Source organism: Myotis nattereri (assembly GCF_964212035.1).
Source record: "Myotis nattereri genome assembly, chromosome: 10".
NCBI lineage: Eukaryota > Metazoa > Chordata > Mammalia > Chiroptera > Vespertilionidae > Myotis > Myotis nattereri.
The window spans coordinates 56913449-56931981 of record NC_138085.1 but is presented as its reverse complement, the minus strand read 5'-3'; the positions used below and the strand labels follow the sequence as shown (position 1 = coordinate 56931981).

General features: G+C 39.4%; 1 protein-coding gene across 5 annotated transcripts in view; it reads right to left on the bottom strand.

Moving 5' to 3' along the window:
- NRXN1 (neurexin 1) overlaps positions 1 to 18533 on the bottom strand; it is a 1005506-nt gene that overhangs the window by 142179 nt on the left and 844794 nt on the right. For all 5 annotated transcript variants that reach the window (XM_081100745.1, XM_081100749.1, XM_081100746.1 and 2 more), the window contains one exon: positions 6713 to 6884. In XM_081100745.1, coding sequence (XP_080956871.1) covers positions 6713 to 6884 — 172 coding nt within the window. The remainder of the gene's footprint in view (positions 1 to 6712; positions 6885 to 18533) is intronic.

The following is an 18533-nucleotide window of genomic DNA, read 5'->3' as shown; positions in this document are numbered from 1 at the left end:
TTGGAAATTTTGAATTAGTAAACATTTACTATGTCAAATAGAATCCAAATATTTATATATTTCACCATGCATGTAAGTATGTATATTTTGGCTAAACCCACCAGCAACAGACAATGCTTATTTTTTTTAATCCTCACCTGAGGATATATTTTTATTGATTTTAGAGAGAGAGGGATAAGAAAACACACACACACACACACACACTGATTAGCTGCCTCTCCTAGGGCCTCGACCATGAGTAGAACCTGCAAGCTAGGTATGTTTCCTGACCAGGAATCAAACCCACAACCTTGTGGTGCATGAGATGATGCTCCAACCAACTGAGCTAAAAGGTCGGGGCAGGAACAATGTTTTAGGATGGAATTTGAATGAGGAACCTGGGATTTTTCTCACAATTATTTATTAAGTTACCTTACTATGAGCCAACTACTGATTATCATGTCTTATGTTGGGTCTACCAAAAATTGGTAATCTATTTTAAAAAGTGATTTAATTCTTTTTTTTTTAATATATTTTATTGATTTTTTACAGAGAGGAAGGGAGAGAGATAGAGAGTTAGAAACATCGATGGGAGAGAAACATCGATCAGCCGCCTCCTGCACATCTCCCACTGGGGATGTGCCCGCAGCCCAGGTACATGCCCTTGACCGGAATCGAACCTGGGACCCCTCAGTCCGCAGGCCGACGCTCTATCCACTGAGCCAAACCGGTCTTGGCGTGATTTAATTCTTTTGCATGGTTTATCAATTTCCACCAGAAAGTTATATTCCCAATGTCTTAACCTTTGTAGGAGGGAAAGAAGATCCGGTCCAACATTTCCTATATCTATACCTTTAACCAAGACATGGGACAAGTCTTCTATTTAGATATAGTTTTTCTCCCAAGTAATTCTTAAGGATTTTAATATCTAAATCATCTAATGACTCACTCCTCTTCTGGCTAGTGAAATCAACTAAGTGTCATGTGATGTCACTGAGAAATAAATACCAAGAATAAATACAAAACATTGGAAATAGTGCCAACCTGAAGGTTGAGTGCAGTAGGAACAATCAAAGAATAATGATTCCTACTTATTTACTTAATTTTCAAGAAGAATTTTAAACATGAGGTCAGAAAATAATCAGTGCCTACTAAGAAGTATTGATTCAAAAATTTAATAGTAGCAAAATAATTTTGTAAGAAAATTATTTTTATTCTGTGTGTTTATTATTTTTAACATTTCTTAGATAATTGTTAGTGTATGTATGTGTCTGTGTGGGTTGGCAGTGGTTGTGATATAGACTAAAATATTCAGCTATTACCAATCATGTAAGTCGTAACATTAGTTATAAAAATTGTACTTTGCTACATGGAAGACTACCTAAAATGATCTCTCTTCATTTTGGTTTCTGCCTCCTATACAGCATACAGTAAGGTGCACAGAGACAGAAGACAAGAGTCCCCAGCTAGCATAGTGATCTTGATCAGGTCAATTAGCCTCTCCAAGATTCCACTTTATTTTCTGGAAAATGAAGGAGCTGGAATAGAAGATCTTTGAAGTTCCTTCCCTCTTGCAAATGCCAAGTCTCTTCTTGGGCTATTCCTCTGCTTCTTCCAAATCTTTAAATCCCTATTGGAATCTACTCTGGTACACCACTCCTGACCACCACTTTCTCCTTTCTAATAGCAGTTAAACTCTCTACTATTAATTTTGAAGTTACAATTTATTTAAATTAGGTTTGCTGAATCATTTTTTTGTCCCCCAAAGTAAACTTGGATCTTAGATCTCATAGCAAAAACTATGTCTTTAACCTCTCTATTTATTCTCACTGCAGATTTCCACTTCATTGCTACCTAGTGCAGTCTGGTGACATCTACAGCATTCGGATATTGAATAATTAATGGTTTAAAAAAGAGAGAAAGAGATAGAAGCTAAAAAGTGGAATGACTCCCCTTTTATTTAGTTGTTCACCAGGTCTTATAATGTATTCTACATTCATCCTTTTTTTTTTCCATACCAATGTTAAGCTTTTATTTTTTGATACCTGGACTATTTAATAACTTTCTATGTATTTTCTGTCTCTGTCTCTTCCTGCTAATCCCATTAAACTGAATGCATGCCTTCCTCCAGTTAAAAATCTAGTCTTTTAAGTTCCCAACCAAGTTTTTCCAAACAGGCATCTTCCTCCTTACAATATATTTTCTTTCTATCTTATTCAAAAATTAGCCAAATATGAAATGATAATTTATACTTCCTCACATATTATATTTTGAATCTTGAACATTTTTTACTTATCCCTTTAACCAGATGGTAAACCTAGCATGTTCCTTTAATATAGTATATACCTCCTTTAAATATGTGTTGATTTGAGGTGTTAACTTGACAAGAATACAATGAGTATTTGACCTTAATATACATAATATAAAGGACATGTTTTTGGCACACTGTGGTAGAAAAGTAGTCAAAAGTTTATTTTCAAAGGTAATTGTGATTTATATGGAGCAATCTTTAGTCTGAGCAAGCAAGATAGTGTGTTTGGCTTTGTGGATTAACATTATGAGAAGTCTATTTTTCTGGAGAGAAAAATTTTGCTATATAACTGTAATTAGGGGCAAATCAGAGATTAATGATGCAGCATATTCTAGAGATTTAACTGATAAGCATCAATAAATGGTTTTCTCAACTTTAAATGGTTTGCAAAATATTATTTCTACTAGAAGCCTGGTGCACAAATTCATGCACAGGTGGGGTCTCTTGGCCTGGCTGATGATTGGGGCCAATCGGGAAGCCAGCCGGCATCTAGAGGGAAGGATCGTGGGAGGTTGGCCTGCTGAGGGGAGAGGCCACGAGTGGTTGGCCAGACAGGGGCAGGGACCGCGGGAGGTTGGTTGTGGGAGTGCACTGACCACCAGGGGGAAGCTCCTGTGTTGAGTGTTTGCCCCTTGGTGGTCAGTGTGCCTCATAGCAACCGGTCTACCAGTCATTCAGTTGCTTAGGCTTTTATATACACAGAGAGAGAGAGAGTTTGCTCCATGCACAGAAAATAACAGAAACTGGGTCCCTATGCAGAAAATTCAGTATTTATTCTAAAATGAAAATTGTTGAGTTATTGGGATTATTTCATACATTCCAAAAGAGTATCTAATCTACCTCTACTAATTACTTTCTCTATGAAAGCCTTCCAGACCATTACGGGTGGGGTACCTCTGGTCAATGCTTTAGGTGCTTTTTATTAAAGGTACTAGAGGCCCGGTGCCCAAAATTCATGCACTGGGGGGGCGCCTCAGCCCAGCCTGTGCCCTCTCGTAGTCCAGGGCTCTTGCAGTCCGGAGCTCTTGCAGTCTGGGACCCCTTGCTCCTTACTACCCGCCTGCAGTGGAGGCGGGAGAGGCTCCCGCCACTGCCACTGCTCTTGTCAGCCATGAGCCTGGCTTCTGGCTGAGCAGCGCTCCCCCTTTGGAAGAACACTAACCACCAGGGGTCAGCTCCTGCATTGAGTGTCTGCCCCCCTGGTGGTCAGTGTGCGTCATAGTGACTGGTCGTTCTTCCAGTCATTCCGCCATTCGGTCAGATTGAATACTAAGGTTTTATTATATAGGATAGTGTCGCAACCAGATAAATTGCCTCATATAAAAGTACTTACCACAAAGCCCTATAATGAAGGGTTAAGTGTTATACTTAATTACTAATTTCAGCCCTTATTATCTATATTTTTCTGCACAGGCACTTTAAAAGGAACCAAGTATAGTCCGTTGGTTCCTTCTTCTCTCCTTATAGAATTTGGTGGTAAAGGCTATGGTCCAACTATTTTTCTAATGAATAATAACACAAATTTTTAAAAATAAAAATAGCCATCCACAAACCAACATAAAAGAGATATACTAGACATTTCTATTAAACTTATACATAAAATCGCTCTGTTCTAACAACTTTAATCTAGATGACACTTAAATTTGTACTCTGCCTTCATGGAGTTGTGGCAGATGAAGCTCCAAGAAAAAAGGGTATTTGACATTTTCACGGCTTATTTCCTACCTCAGCATCATGCTGAAATGCACACAGAGCAGATGATGGCAACGATGGTGACTCCTGTGAGCTCTTCACATATTGATCATTAACTTTGTATATGCATATATTTAAATTCCCCACAGGTGCTCTAATTTTCTTGAGGGCAAACTGCATTTTACCCTTGCTTGCACCCTTCAGAGTAACTGCAGCTTTGCTTGCTCTGTGTTTGTTAATATTATCTAAAATACTTTTTTGGTAAAGGACTAAATATAAGAGGTTGCATATAAAATATCTATTTCTAAAGATTTGCTCATTACCATGACATTGCCAGATTCTGATTTTTAAATACATGTATATTTTTATACTGAACACTCATTTAATTGGTAAATAAGGACATTATATGTGTTAAACAGATATTAGTCCAGAAAAAAAATGCAAATATTTGCTGACTTAATCAATACTGCCTGATCTTAATGACCACTATTCAAATTGAATATTGACATGCCACAAAAACACAGGGACCATAACTTTTTTGAACTATAGCTAGTACACCATATCTGGTCTATTTAATCACATGAGCTATAATAAAATAGTGAGGTATGAAAAAATTTAAAAACAAAAATATTTACCCGCGTGAACTAATAATGCACTAGTAAACTAGGTTCTGATGATCTGTGCTTGGGAAATGCAAACCATACTTCCCTTTTAGAGGTGAATTATGAATATTAATATAATAAAGCCCAGTGTAGCCACTTTCAATTTAGTTTAATTCAGACTTAGTTGAGAGTGGGAATTCTTCTCTCCCCCAACATAGGTCATCATTAACATTCACCAGAACAGCGTTCTTAAAGATACCAATTTGGAAAGTGTGGAAAGAGTGAAAAAGTTTCTAAATGAAGGTACGTTTAAATCATTAACTGGTGAAACAAAGCTAGGCTTCAAGAGGCAACTGCCACTCTGTAATAATAATAAATGGAGCATTTTACATGTTCATGTCCACTATTAACAGATAACATATTCCAGGGTCAGGATCTAGATCTCATCCTGCTTTCTGTCTTTTATGGAGTCCAGGGCCATGACTTCCTCTCAGTAAGGAGGTATTCATTCATTGTCTTTTAAGAAATTCACCAATTTACTTTTCTGTAATTCCATCAAGGATGTAGTTATTAAAAACAATACATTTCAACTAGGATTTCAGTAAATGCAATAAGGGATTGTTGGGGGCTATGTAACAATGTGTACAGATTTCAGGCACTTTCCTCCCAGTCTTCCAGTCCACCTTACTACAGGCGGCCACAGAAGGTACACATTCTCATAATTACAATGTAAAATTGGGATAATTCCCCAGGATATCAATTCTGCAAATATTTACTAAGTACCCACTATTTGCCAGTACTATAATAGGCAGTTATTATTAATGAGCTTGCTTCTAAATTTTGTTATAGAGCAGCTTTATACTGCATTTAATTGAGCAAATATTTGAAGAGCACAAAGTTTATAAAAGAGGTTTGAGATGAGGGTTAGAGATGTAAAATTTTATAAATCAGCAATGGTGCACAAGGGCATCACAGACACTCGATTCCATAATCGTGAGTCAGTACTAAGGAAGCTTGATCTTTATTTAGCAAGTTAGTTATTTCCTCAAATTGTTTCTTCCAAGAAACAAAGTACTTGTAATAGAGGGGCTCATAGATACCTTTAGGTAATCATTGTTATTGTGCAAAATGAAAATTTCTTTTTACACTCTTTCTTCCTACTGTTCTATAGCTCTTCTTTAAAAAAAAACACATCCACATGCCAACAAAAATCCAGTTCTATCTAAAAGGGGAGCAGGGAAAAATGAGATTGATGTTTTTAGTAAACTCCTTTGTACCAAAATGTAGAGAGGATTATAATTGCAATAAATACCTTTACACTTTTAATTTGCATTTTACTTTAAAATAACATGTTACTTTAATTGAGAATATATGCAATCACAAGTAACAACGGCTTAAATTTAAAATCTACTGCCTTTGTTTCAATAGCGCAGCACTCACAAAGCTCATGAACTATGAACACGATCATTTTTATTTTCTCTATGATAGCCTCACGTTCATTTTAGAGACTTGAAATGAGTGATGCTGGTGTCAGAATCCTCGTGAAACCCCACAGCTATGTGACAGTGAAAACAAACCTCATTTATTTTCAGGCTCTTATAGCTACTGACTTACAGGTACTACAAATAGTTCCTTTACTGCTTCTCCGGTTGTCCCATGGCCCGCCTGCACATTTCATGAGATTCAGCTGCATATCACCATCAAAGGAATCACCTGGTTCTATTTCCTTTCAGGGAAACGGGTTATAATATTCCCTCCCTTAGCTTTAAATTTTCACTCTGTTACTTTTGACAAAGCCTTTCCTTTGTTCAAATGAAAGGATCCAATTTAAAAAAAAAAAAAAAAAAAAAACACAGCTTTGACATGGTGTGCCTTTTATGTGTGCATTTTTCTGATTTCACTGATGTTCTAAATTTCACAAACGGTAACGTGTGCCTTCAAGTTCCTCTGTAAAATGCCATTTGTACATCATATCAAGAACAGTTTAGGACAGCAGGACATTCACATGACTCTAAAGTCCAATAAATACATGATGGTTTCTCAGAAAACCCACAATTGGGTGAATTGAACGCAAAACAGTGTTTTGTTTTTCATTAAATCTTCCCCGGATACCCATTCACTGGCTTACCTGCAGGGTAGCGCTCGATCACTGGCCAGCTGTCCACCTGTAGCGTGGCATTGCCACCACTCCTCGTGAAACGCACTACGTGGTATTTCCCATCGTTAATGATTGCATTGGACTCTTCGATGGCGATGTCATCTGTCCCAACATTAAATTTAACTCCAATTTTTCCTTGGTGCTGGAAGAGAGGAGGGGGGAAAAAAGTTATATAAAGTTGCGCTGATCTGTCAGCATTTAGTTAGAATTACATACAGGATATCGATCAAGACATGCTTCAGACAACGGCTGTTTTCCTCCGATTTTACTTCTGAAAAACTCATGTGGAAGAAAGGTTCTTGACATTTGGGTAAATCTGAAGCATCTCTTTCATGGATAATTGATATTCCAAAAGACACTTTCAAAAGAATTGAGCTGCCTCCTTCTCAGAGGTTGCCACAGACAACATGCACAGCTGACTGTGTGAAAGGACAGCCTTTCATGTCCCATCTCACCGCTCCTTTAATCCACTCTTTACATTTCATGAGAAAAATGAGGCTTGACATTCTCCCTTTTAATAACTGGGGAAAACAGAGCTATGAAGTCTGTTTAGAGACAACTGACAAATAATCACGATATAGAAAGTCACTCGCAAAGGTATGGGCATGCAGGCAGGCATTTAAGTGCAGTTTTTTAGTCATTACTCTCTCTCACACACACACACACACACACACACACACACACACACACACACATCATCCAATTCTACCAGCCTGAAATGCATTCAGTTTATTTTATAGATGATGAAACTATGACACAAGAAGGTGCAATGACTTGCTCAAGGTCACATAACTTAATGGGTGGATGGGTACTGGAATTAGAATTCAGTTCCCTCGTTGTTACTTTCCATCTAAGCTAAGATATGGCTAGCTATGATTATCAACCCCCCTCTCTGGATTATGCAAAACAGCGTTGCAAATCTAATTCTAAGCACAGGGTTTGTTATTGTTAACTTTAGAACCGCATACTACACGGTGGCAAAGAAACATGGGCTTGTGTCCTCTGCTTCTGAGAAACATTCTCTAACAGTAGGACTGTCAACTTTATCATGAGTTCAGTGGGTTTTTAAAGCACTGCAGGCCCTTGTTCGTGTACATAACCTCAAATTCTCTGTAGTTCACCTTTCGTCAAACCTCCATTGGGAAGAACTCCCTGGGGTCAGAGGAATTTAAAGGGCATGTACTCCATCCATTTCTGCAGAAATTAACCATCAGAATATTGAAAACCTGAATATTTGGACCGCATCCTTTAGATATCTTGACAGATTCTCCGCATTGAGCTAAACAGCAAGAGTATCAGCTTACATTGAGAACTGTTATACAAAAACGCTGTCAAAAACTGCATTGATTAAAGAGAAGTACATGAAGGTGTTATTTGGACAGTGCTCATTGCCCCCCTCATGCACACATCCTAACGGTTTCTAGTTTTCTTTTTCCTGGTCCTTGTTGTCCATAAAAGGTCTTTTTCTTATAATAGGTTAATATGGTTTCTAATTTTTTTTTTAATTTTTGTTTCAGGCTTGACAGACAATATGACAAAATTAAATTTCTTTTTTTCATATTTCATTTTTGACTTTGGTTATTAGGAAACTCAGAGTCAAAGTGAGTAGGACAGTTTTTCTAGCTGCATAGACTAGAATGGAATACTGTTGTCCCCTGGACTTATTTTTATTTTCTACCATATTTTTCATAATCCTTACTTCAAAATGTATGCCATTATAAGTTATTCCAGATTGTGTAGAATGATTCAGGTGATAAACACACACAACAACAACAACACTGGGTTTCCAATAAAACTTTAAATGTATCCAACATTCATCCAGGGGACTCAGGGAAGTCCATGCAGAGATGCAGGCATTCTCTTTTAGGCATTATCTTTATTTAGCAAACACCTTTATAGTGTTCTAAGTTCTAACTGTAATACTAACTCTGGTATTTCTCATAAGATGGCTGTGAGAAAGGTACTATTTTATCTCCATTTGACAGACAAGGAAACTAAGCACAATGTGATTAAGTAACCTGGCTAAGGTCACAGAGTTAGAGAGAGAAAAAACTGTGATTCAAATCCAGGCAGTCTGGCTCTAGGATTTATGCTCCTCATCATTATATTAGGCTGAATTTGGGGAATATTGGCTCATCCTAACTTTAGGTAGCAGAATTGGTAACTCTAGATGTTCCTTGCTACCTGTTTTCTCTTTCCTGCTGGAGTAGGAACAGCATAGGACCTTGCATTATGCCTTGCAGATTTTACAAATGTATCAGCTAATGTGTGCTTAAAATATTGTATAGAGGACAGAAAGCCACTGCTATTTAGATGCAATGGGATTTACAATAAAATGTTTTTGTCTCCGTTTCAGTTGCAATCTTAAAATAATCAGTTAAAAACAAATAGATCACTCTTTTCTTATTACAAAATGAGGTAAAAAGCTGACTAAGCCAAACTTGCAAAGGACATCACTGAAAATAGCTCTTGGCACCTTAAATTTGGGACCTACTGTTATTTCCAGCCCATGAAAGAGAAAAGAAAGGCCAAGAGGAGATCGATCATTAGAAGAGGACTTGGGGGGAGAATTGGGATATAACATGTTTTGCAGGTACAGCCAAGGTGGAAGGCAGAACTTCAGAAAGTTTGGTTCTTGTCTCCTGGAATTTGGTGGCAGCGGTTCAGTAAACTGGGATTTGATTCTTGCCTGAGAAACCTTCAAGGGGAAAGACAGTGACTAGGTGATGAAGTGACGGCAGAGCAAAGATATTACTGTGACAGGAATCACTTGTGAATGAGTTTGTTAGAACAAAGAACACGTGAGCATTGCCAGTGGAAATTGGGTTAGGAAGCCTGCTCAGAATTGTGTTGTGTCCTGTCCAAGAGAGCCCCCGCGGTGAGGGGTGGTGAGTGGTGAAGAGAACGCAACAGAAAGAACCAGGAAAAGCAGTAACGGGTACCTGGGGAGTGAGGGGGGAATCCTAAATGACCATCTGAAGGAGGAGTACCCACCCTCCTCAAGGGAACTGCAGGTAAAGAAATTCCAGTGATGATGTTGACAGCACAAAAGAACTCACCAAAATGCCCGCCAAAATGCTCCTGAAAGCATAGACTAAGCCCAGCTAGATGGCTACTATTGTATTAGCCAACTAAGATCATTTCTGTCTCTTATGTCATCTTTCTTCTGCCTCATCCTTTGGAAGATGAGGAAGGAAGATAAGTGAATGTTGTGGGAACAAGAAGAGAAACAACCCCAGTGCAAGTGGCAGCTTCCAGTCAGCCCATGCAGTGCCAAGGGAACGGCTTTAACTGAGGCTGCATTTATTATTACAAAGGAGTGAACTGAAAGTACTTCTTATATCTACAGTGAACAGAGGACATTTTACTACCCTAGAGTGACCAAAGTAGTTGCACTTCCTGGGGGTAAGGAAGAAATATTCCATAGAACACGTTTCAATTCCTGTTGTGCCCTAGGAATCACATATTTCAACACAGAGTTGTAAAACAATAGAGTTGCCCATTGTTTTTAGGATCTCTTCTATCACAGGCATGTTTCTTATCTCAGGATAGACTGAAAGAAATTATTAAAGTTTCCCACCCATAACAGTCAATTGTCATCAGAGCTCTATGCTTTCAGGAGATTCATGGTCCGTGAACAGAAGCTAAAAGTACAAAATGCAGCAAACCAAACATGTCCCTTTACCTCATCCCTAAATTTTCTGCACTACGAAATGTAAAATGCTTATTTTCTAGGGTACAGAAATCCCCAGACTTCACAGAGATGCTTTTCTTGCAACACAGTAAAACAAACTATTAAGAGATAATGAGGTTTGGTAATGCTTGGAAATCTTCTGACTTTGAAATGATGTTAATCTTCCTCTGAAAATGTTAATTTAGTCCTTGAACTTCCAACATCTTTGATATCTCATGGATCAAACTCCAACATCTGCTAGAACAGAACTGTATACCACTAAAGTAGACTCAAATGATAACACACTCTACCCTAATTCAGGTATTATTACCCCACCCAGGTTACATCACATCCTTGAAAAACAATAAATCATAAATGATAGACACAGGATCATATTTTCCCTTGAAAACAATTACATTAAAATGCATATAAACCACAAAATATTAATATCAATTATATTTAGGACCTACATTTATTTTTCCATTCAGAAATTGTAAATATTCTACAAACACATATCTCCCATGTTGACAGAATAGAAAGCCATTTCAATTATAGAAACAATAAGACTTGCTGAACTTTCTTACCAATGGACAATTACAATTTAAAAGAATTCATTTCAAATTCTTATTCTCTGGGATTAAATGTGATTGTCTCCGGCAAGTTCTCATGAATATTGCATTAGGAAAACCAGCAGTAATTTCACTGGACATGTACTGATCTTTCAGCATTGTATCTTCCTTGAAATGGATAACTGGCTCGCACTATAATTTCAAAAATCTATTATAAGAATATCAGTAACGAGGCATTTATAATTTAATGAAGTCTTTCCATGGATTCATTAAATAAATAGTGACAAAGTAATTATTAATTTTTTCACAAAAGCTCATTTCTGAATAATGATTATGTTATTAAACCAACTTAAAAGGAAACATTATGAAAGATGACACTGGGAAGGAACTTGAAAGTTCTAGCCAGTAGCACTATAGTTTAATGCACCGTTTAATTTCAGCTGCAATCACATATTCATTTGAAAAATATTTGATTAAGATTTAATGATACTCTGGATATCTTCGGCATACTTCAAGCAACATGTTTGTATGCTATAGATGCAGATATATTTCCATTGATTTGTATGTTAAATAGATAAAACAGAATATACATATTAAGATTTAGCCTGTATATAGCATATAGAAATGTCACTGGCTTTTGTCTGCTATCTGGGATTATTATGCAGAAATATTTGGCTCAACTATGTCTCAGAAAATAGATCAATAAAAATGGTCTCCTATTTTTTGGTTTATTTGCTTATACACTCTGGTAGAGAGCATCAACCAACAGGATGAACAAGTGTGCAACCTTGGACAGCATGTAGATTAGCGGGGAGGCTTGGTTGTAGTCTACAAGCTTCTATTATAGAATCCTATATAATAAAGAGGTAATATTCAAATTGACCATCACACCCTCGCACAAGATGGCCGCCCCCATGTGGTTACAAGATGACCACCATAAGATGGCCAGCAGGGGAAGGCAGTTAGGGGCAACTAGGTCAGCAGGGGAGAGCAGTTGGGGGTGACTAGGCCAGCAGGGGAGGGCAGTTGTGGGTGACCAGGCTTGCAGGGGAGGGCAATTAGGGGGGGGAAAAGGCCTGCAGGGGACAAAGGTTGGGGGCGACCAGGCCTGCAGAGGAAGGCATTTAGGGGGGACCAGGACTGCAGGGGAGGTAAGTTTGGGGTAACCAGGCCTGCAGGGGAAGGCAGTTGTGGGGGACCAGGACTGCAGGAGAAGGCAGTTGGGGATGACCAGGCCTGCAGGGGAGGGCAGTTAGGTGCAACCAGGCCAGCAGGGAAGGGCAGTTGGGGGTGACCAGGCTGGCAGGGGAGAAGTTAGGCGTCGATCAGGCTGGCAGGGGAGTGGTTAGGGGGTGATCAGGCTGGCAGGCAGAAGTGGTTACGGGCAATCAGGAAGGCAGGCAGGCAGGTGAGCAGTTGGGAGCCAGCAGTCCCAGATTGTGAGAGGGATGTCCGACTGCCAGTTTAGGCCCGATCCTCTAGTCCTATATAATAAAAAGCTAATAGGCAAATCAACCAAACAGCAGAATGACTGGTTGCTATGATACCCACTGACCATCAGGGGGCAGATGCTCAACATAGGAGTTGCCCCCTGGTGGTCAGGGCGCTCCCACAGGGGGAGCGCTGCTCAGCCAGATGCCAGGCTCAAGGCTGGCGAGTGCAGCGGCGGTGGTGGGAGCCTCTCCAGCCTCCACAGTAGTCGGACATCCCCTGAGGGTTCTCAGACTGCCAGAAGGCACAGACTGGGCTAAGAGACACCCCCCCAAGTGCATGAATTTTGTGCACCAGGCCTCTAACTTTATATAATCCTATACTTCAGGGGCCCAATTAGGACAGAACTTGACAATGTCTTCAAATGCACTCCATGCTTGTTCCCATTTCAGAATACAGACCAACTCCCATGTTGCAGTTCTGCATTGTCAGCTGAAATCAGAGTCAGTCTAAATGGTGTGTTTTCCTTGTCCAGAGACTAATCTTCACCAGAGACCAGAGGCTTTAAGGCTAAATGGGGATTCTGAGGCCTGCAGTCACTGTGGCTGGAGTAAGTAACAATACAGAGTGTGACAGAAACCCACCTGTTCTTTCATTTCTAAACAAATACAAATATTCAGGGAATTTCTAATTCAATCCAAACACATTTCCAAATTAATGACTTAAAGATCCTATAGACTGAAAGATTTTGCATCCCCCACTCTGGATGGTCCATAATGTCAAGAAGTGAGTGTCGTTTAGTTATTTTAACCTGGAATTAAACTGGAAATGCACTTGCCCCTAAATAAAAACCCCACGCTATTTCAAAAACCAAAAGCTACTGCTACCCTGTCTCCCACTTTCCCCATTGAGAAAAAATTTAAAAATCCATTCAGTTAATAAATGAAAATCAAATATATAATATGCATTCTGCATTCTGCATAAATGTGTGGACAATGCAATATATAATGTATGTTCTCCGTCTTAGGGAAGTTTCAATCGAATTGGGACGATAAATCATGGAAGCAAATAGTCACACCCACAAGAGAATCCAGAGAGCAATGAGAAGGAGCTCAGGTGCATGGTGGGGGAGGGTCCTGAAGGGTCTCAGTGAGTCTCCCAGGAGCCAGCCAGCATTTGGACGCCTATAGCACAGACAAATACCAAAGACATCCAAGGACATAGAAGATATGTCCCCTCTGCCTCCCATCTGCCTGTCCAGTCCCTACATACCAGAGTGCTCACTGGGTGTTGGGCACTGAGCTACACATGATGTATCTACCTGAAACTCCTAGCACTTAATCTATTCTCTCTCTCTTCTTAGAGAGTTTACCTAATGTGCCCCCGATCACATAGTTAATGAACATCAATACTACAACCTAACCAAGTTGGAGGGGCGTCTGAAACAGATGACTTCAGCTGTGTTCGTTTCTAGGAAAAGGTCTTAACACCCAGGCATGCTCAGAAGACTGAGTCAAGAGTAGGATTACTGCAAAGTGCCTCTTTCCTTTCGGCCAATTATACTTCCGTGCACCACACAAGGAATCAGAAGTGGGTGAGAGCTAGGGTGATCATACCATCCCAGAAGGATCATATTTAGTGCTAACACGTTGTAAGAAATTAATATTTTCCTTTTTCTACAACATCTTCATTAAGATCATATATCTTTCCTAATATGGCTCCATTCTACAGAATACTAGAGCTCCTTCAGCTCCATGAAGTAATATCCTGACAGTACTACCCTCCTGGAGGTTCACAATTATCTCTCTGTCTACAGAGTGTCTAGCAAAACTCTGCAAGCCTTGACACTCCACCTTCACACATTATTTAGATGTGGTTTTTATGAACCTGTTTTAACTCCTCAACCATATTTATAAAAGACTGACAGACTGACTCATTTTTCACTGTATCCTTCCTTCACAACTCTTTTCACACTACCTATGCATTTGTAATTTTCTAAAACTCTTTCCCATACAATTTTCTTTTTTTAATTGTGGTATAATTCAGATATCATAAAATCTGCCCTTTTAAAGTGTATGCTCCAGTGGTTTTAGTATATTCATGAGGTTGAGCAACTATCACCACTATTTAATTCTAGAACATTTTCATCATGCTTCTTTTGATGAGATAATGCACATAAAGTTCTTAGTGCACTTAATAACAACTCAGCCCCTGTGAGTTTTATTATTATTACTAGTATTGGTTATTCTCACACTTGGAAAAGAAATGCTTTGCTCCATGAATAGACTGATGGAAATAATGCTTGAATTATGTAACTAGTACCACTTAGTTAGAATATATGATATCTCATTGATCTTCAAAATAACTCATGAAGCACTGTACCCTATCTAATAATAGACAGACATGGTAATTAACCATACCTCCGACACACTTCCCATTGGCTAATCAGAGCTATATGCAAATTAACTGCCAACCAAGATGGTGGCCGGCAGCCAGGCAGCGGAAGCGAACAGGAGGCTTGCTTGTTCCAGTGATGGAGGAAGCCAAGGTTCCCCGCCTGCCACTGCCGGCCTCTGAGCTGCACTCTAAGAAACAATGTTGCAATTATAGAAGCCAAACAAACCCAGATACCTGCTTTCAGCAGCCGAGGTCTCAGAGCTGGAGTCGAGCCTCAGAGCTAAAGCCAGCTCTCAGCTCCAGTGACAGCCATAGAAGGTAAATAAATCCCAGAATAAAAAATAAAAAAAAGAAAGAAAGAAAGGAGAGGTTGGGAGCTTTAGTCACCTGCCAGCCTGAAAACGGCCCTCAGCCCCTCACCCAGACCGGCCAGGCACCTCAGTGGGGACCCCCACCCTGAAGGGGGTGTGAACAGGTGCAAACAGCCATCATCCCCCATCCAGGCTGGCCAGGACCCAAGCAGGACCCCCACCCTGATCCGGGACACCCTTCAGGGCAAACCAGCCGGCCTCCACCCATGCACCAGGCCTCTATCCTATATAGTAAAAGGGTAATATGCAAACTGACCCTAACAGCAGAAGAACTGGAAATGACTGGTCACTATGACACACACTGACCACCAGGGGGCAGACGCTCAATGCAGGAGCTGCCCTCTGGTGGTCAGGGTGCTCTCATATGGGAGGAGCTCTGCTCAGCCACAAGCCAGGCTGATGGCTGCCAGTACAGCGGTGGTGGTGGGAGCCTCTCCTGCCTCCTCAGCAGCACTAAGGATATCCGACGCAGTTTAGGCCTGCTCCCCACTGGCAAGTGGACATCTCCCAAGGCTGCTGGACTGCCAGAGGGATGTCTGATTGCCATCTTAGGCCCAATGCCCCGGGGAGCAGGCCTAAGCCAGCAGGTGGTCATCCTCTGAGGGGTCCCAGACTGCAAGAGGGCACAGGCCGGGCTGAGGGACCCTTCCCTCCCCCCGAGTGCACAAATTTTTGTGCACCGGGCCTATAGTCTATTTTATAAATGAAGAAGCTCAAGCTCAGAAAGGCTGAGATTTGATCAAAGTCAGAGCATCTACCCACCATGTGGCTCAAAAAGGAACATTCTAAAATCCAAACCTATGGGACAAAATCTCTTGCTATTGGTCCTGAAGCAGAAACTGCTTAATTAGACAACCTCTGTGACCCCTTCCATTGCAGTGATGCTATGAGGCTATGATAAGCTGAACTGGGTAGCTAAGGAGTTAGCACAGAAAAAAATTAGAAAGTACTAGTTTTTGAAACACATCAAAATCACCTAAATTTGAATTTGAGTCTTAGATTTTTTTTCAGAACTTATAAAGTAAATGAATTCTAGGATTTTAAAAAATATTTTTAAATCAGCAATTTTCCAATGTCCCACTGGGTTCATTTTTCTCAGAGTAACCCAGGAGGTCTTTTGTAAATCATGCATGTTTTTTGCCAGAAAGTATAACCCTTCCTCTCCAGGATTAATAGAGGGACTGGTCTGTATGGGTAAGAATGCTTGCCTTGCCCAGTGAGTAGGACTTCGTGGTGTAAATGAGAATAGGGTCAATGAGTTCTCCTCTTGACAATGAATAGACCATGAGTTCTGGTGATAACACTAACTCCTCAATACCTAACTTCCTCACATTATTTTCCATTAGATAAAACTATCAAAAATAAAATGTTGACATAAAATTAGCCCACTAAATGACTGACTGGTATATCTTTGAAAAGGGCAATAACCCTAATAATAGTGTTTTTGAAATTGTCTCTATTTTGCTCATTGTGCCAGTTGAGCCAATACTGAATCATCCTTTCTACTTAAAAAGGTATTCTTGAACCATTACGAACTTTTCCAGTGTAGCCAGAAGATCAGAGAGATCACGCCTTTTTCATGGTACCTTCCTGTGGTCCAAATAGCAAACCTCTGAATGATATTATATCTGCTGTAGAATGAAATACAGCTAACTTATCCTCTTGGGAATTAGAACCAGCTCATTCAGATCACCAATTCTGTATTTTCACCCCTAAAATAACAACCATATGGCAGTTGAAATCCTCATCCTTAAATATGTACTTATAAAGAGTGTGTTCTATCATAAGCTTCTTTCCCTGGAAAATAAAAAGTCAGGAATTAAATAGAGCGTTAAATGGACATTGACTGCTGGCCTATGTAAGATTCTTAATATTTCACATGCAATACTTCTGGTTTGAATATTTGGCCCAGTGGTCTGGCATCATGACAAACGCCTCAGGCTGCTGCATAGAGATCTAAAACCACACTGGCTTAAGGTAAGCCTTATCCAAAGTGCAATGAGCTGATCAGATATGGCTTGTATTTTTGTTAAGTTTACTTTTACTTGTTTAATTGCTGTTGCTTTAAAAACCTTTGGTTACCAGTAGATGTTAAATGAGCTTTGCTCACACTGTATAGGCATTCCAGAAACTCTGTGCCATAAACATTGTATTTCAGGGACTGATTAAAACCATACCCTTTGTTTCTCTCTGAGTTCTTGTCTTTGCACCATTACACTGCTTGGTATTCCCTCCATCAGGAACTGCACAGGAGAAGACACTTGGCTTTATCAATTCTGCTAGCTGTTGGCATTTCTTTGCAAAATGATTTTCCTATAAAAACGGTTTGGGGTTATTTGTAGATTTAATTTACTTGTTGTATCTCAGGACCATCATTTTGGTGAAGAGCTGATTATATAATTACAGTCTGACTCTAAAGTTCCAAATCTATAGCACAACATTTTTAAGACAAATACACAAAATATCATTGGATGGTGATTTTAGTCCTCTGCATGGCAAATGTAACCTTAGTAATTAGGTTGTAAGTAAAACACAACCAGCCTTTGCATTTGAAAACCTGTTTTTGAGAAACAAAAACATATCAAGAGATATATGCAATTATTTTAAAGGTCTCAGTTGATAAATGCTTATGAAACAAAAGGTTGGTTTGGAAGGGATATAATTTCTTTTAAATCATGTCTGTGAATCATGACTTGTAACCAGAAAAATAAGAACCAGGTGATATTTTTAAGTGTGTTTGAGGAGCTGATTTTTAAATAACGCTGTCTTGGTTTTCATAAGCCTGAAGCAGAGCTCTAACTTGAAATGCATTCAAGAGAAAAGCTGACAATGCTACCTCCCTTCTTTTCTTTCTTATTGACTTCTAGTCCAGGACTACCGGTCTGACATCCTTAGAAAAAGCAAATGTGTGCATATGGGTGGAGAAATGCATTCACCAAAGACTATTTTCTATAGAATCAGCAAGGCTCCATTATCCCCAGCGTGGTAAGTCATCATTTCTGCAGCCATCAAAAATAAATCTATGTTTATGTGTGTAATTTTGGCACAAAAGAGTTTCCAGGAGAGAATGCAGAATCTCTAAGGCCAAGGTTCCTGATGATTATGACCTTTCTTTGTCTTAATAAAACAATAATACTCCCACAAAAATAAAATAATGTCAAGAAATGCTTACCAACATTTCTTGTCAGTGTATTTAGGTGCAGTGTGTTTCACAAATCACCGTACCATTCTCTGTAGGATTCAAAATTTTAAAACTGTATTTGTTGGTTGTGTTTACATGCATTCATTTCCCTAAATTGCATGATTTTCTTGCCTAAAATACACTAAAATTTTTGGAAGTATCATACACG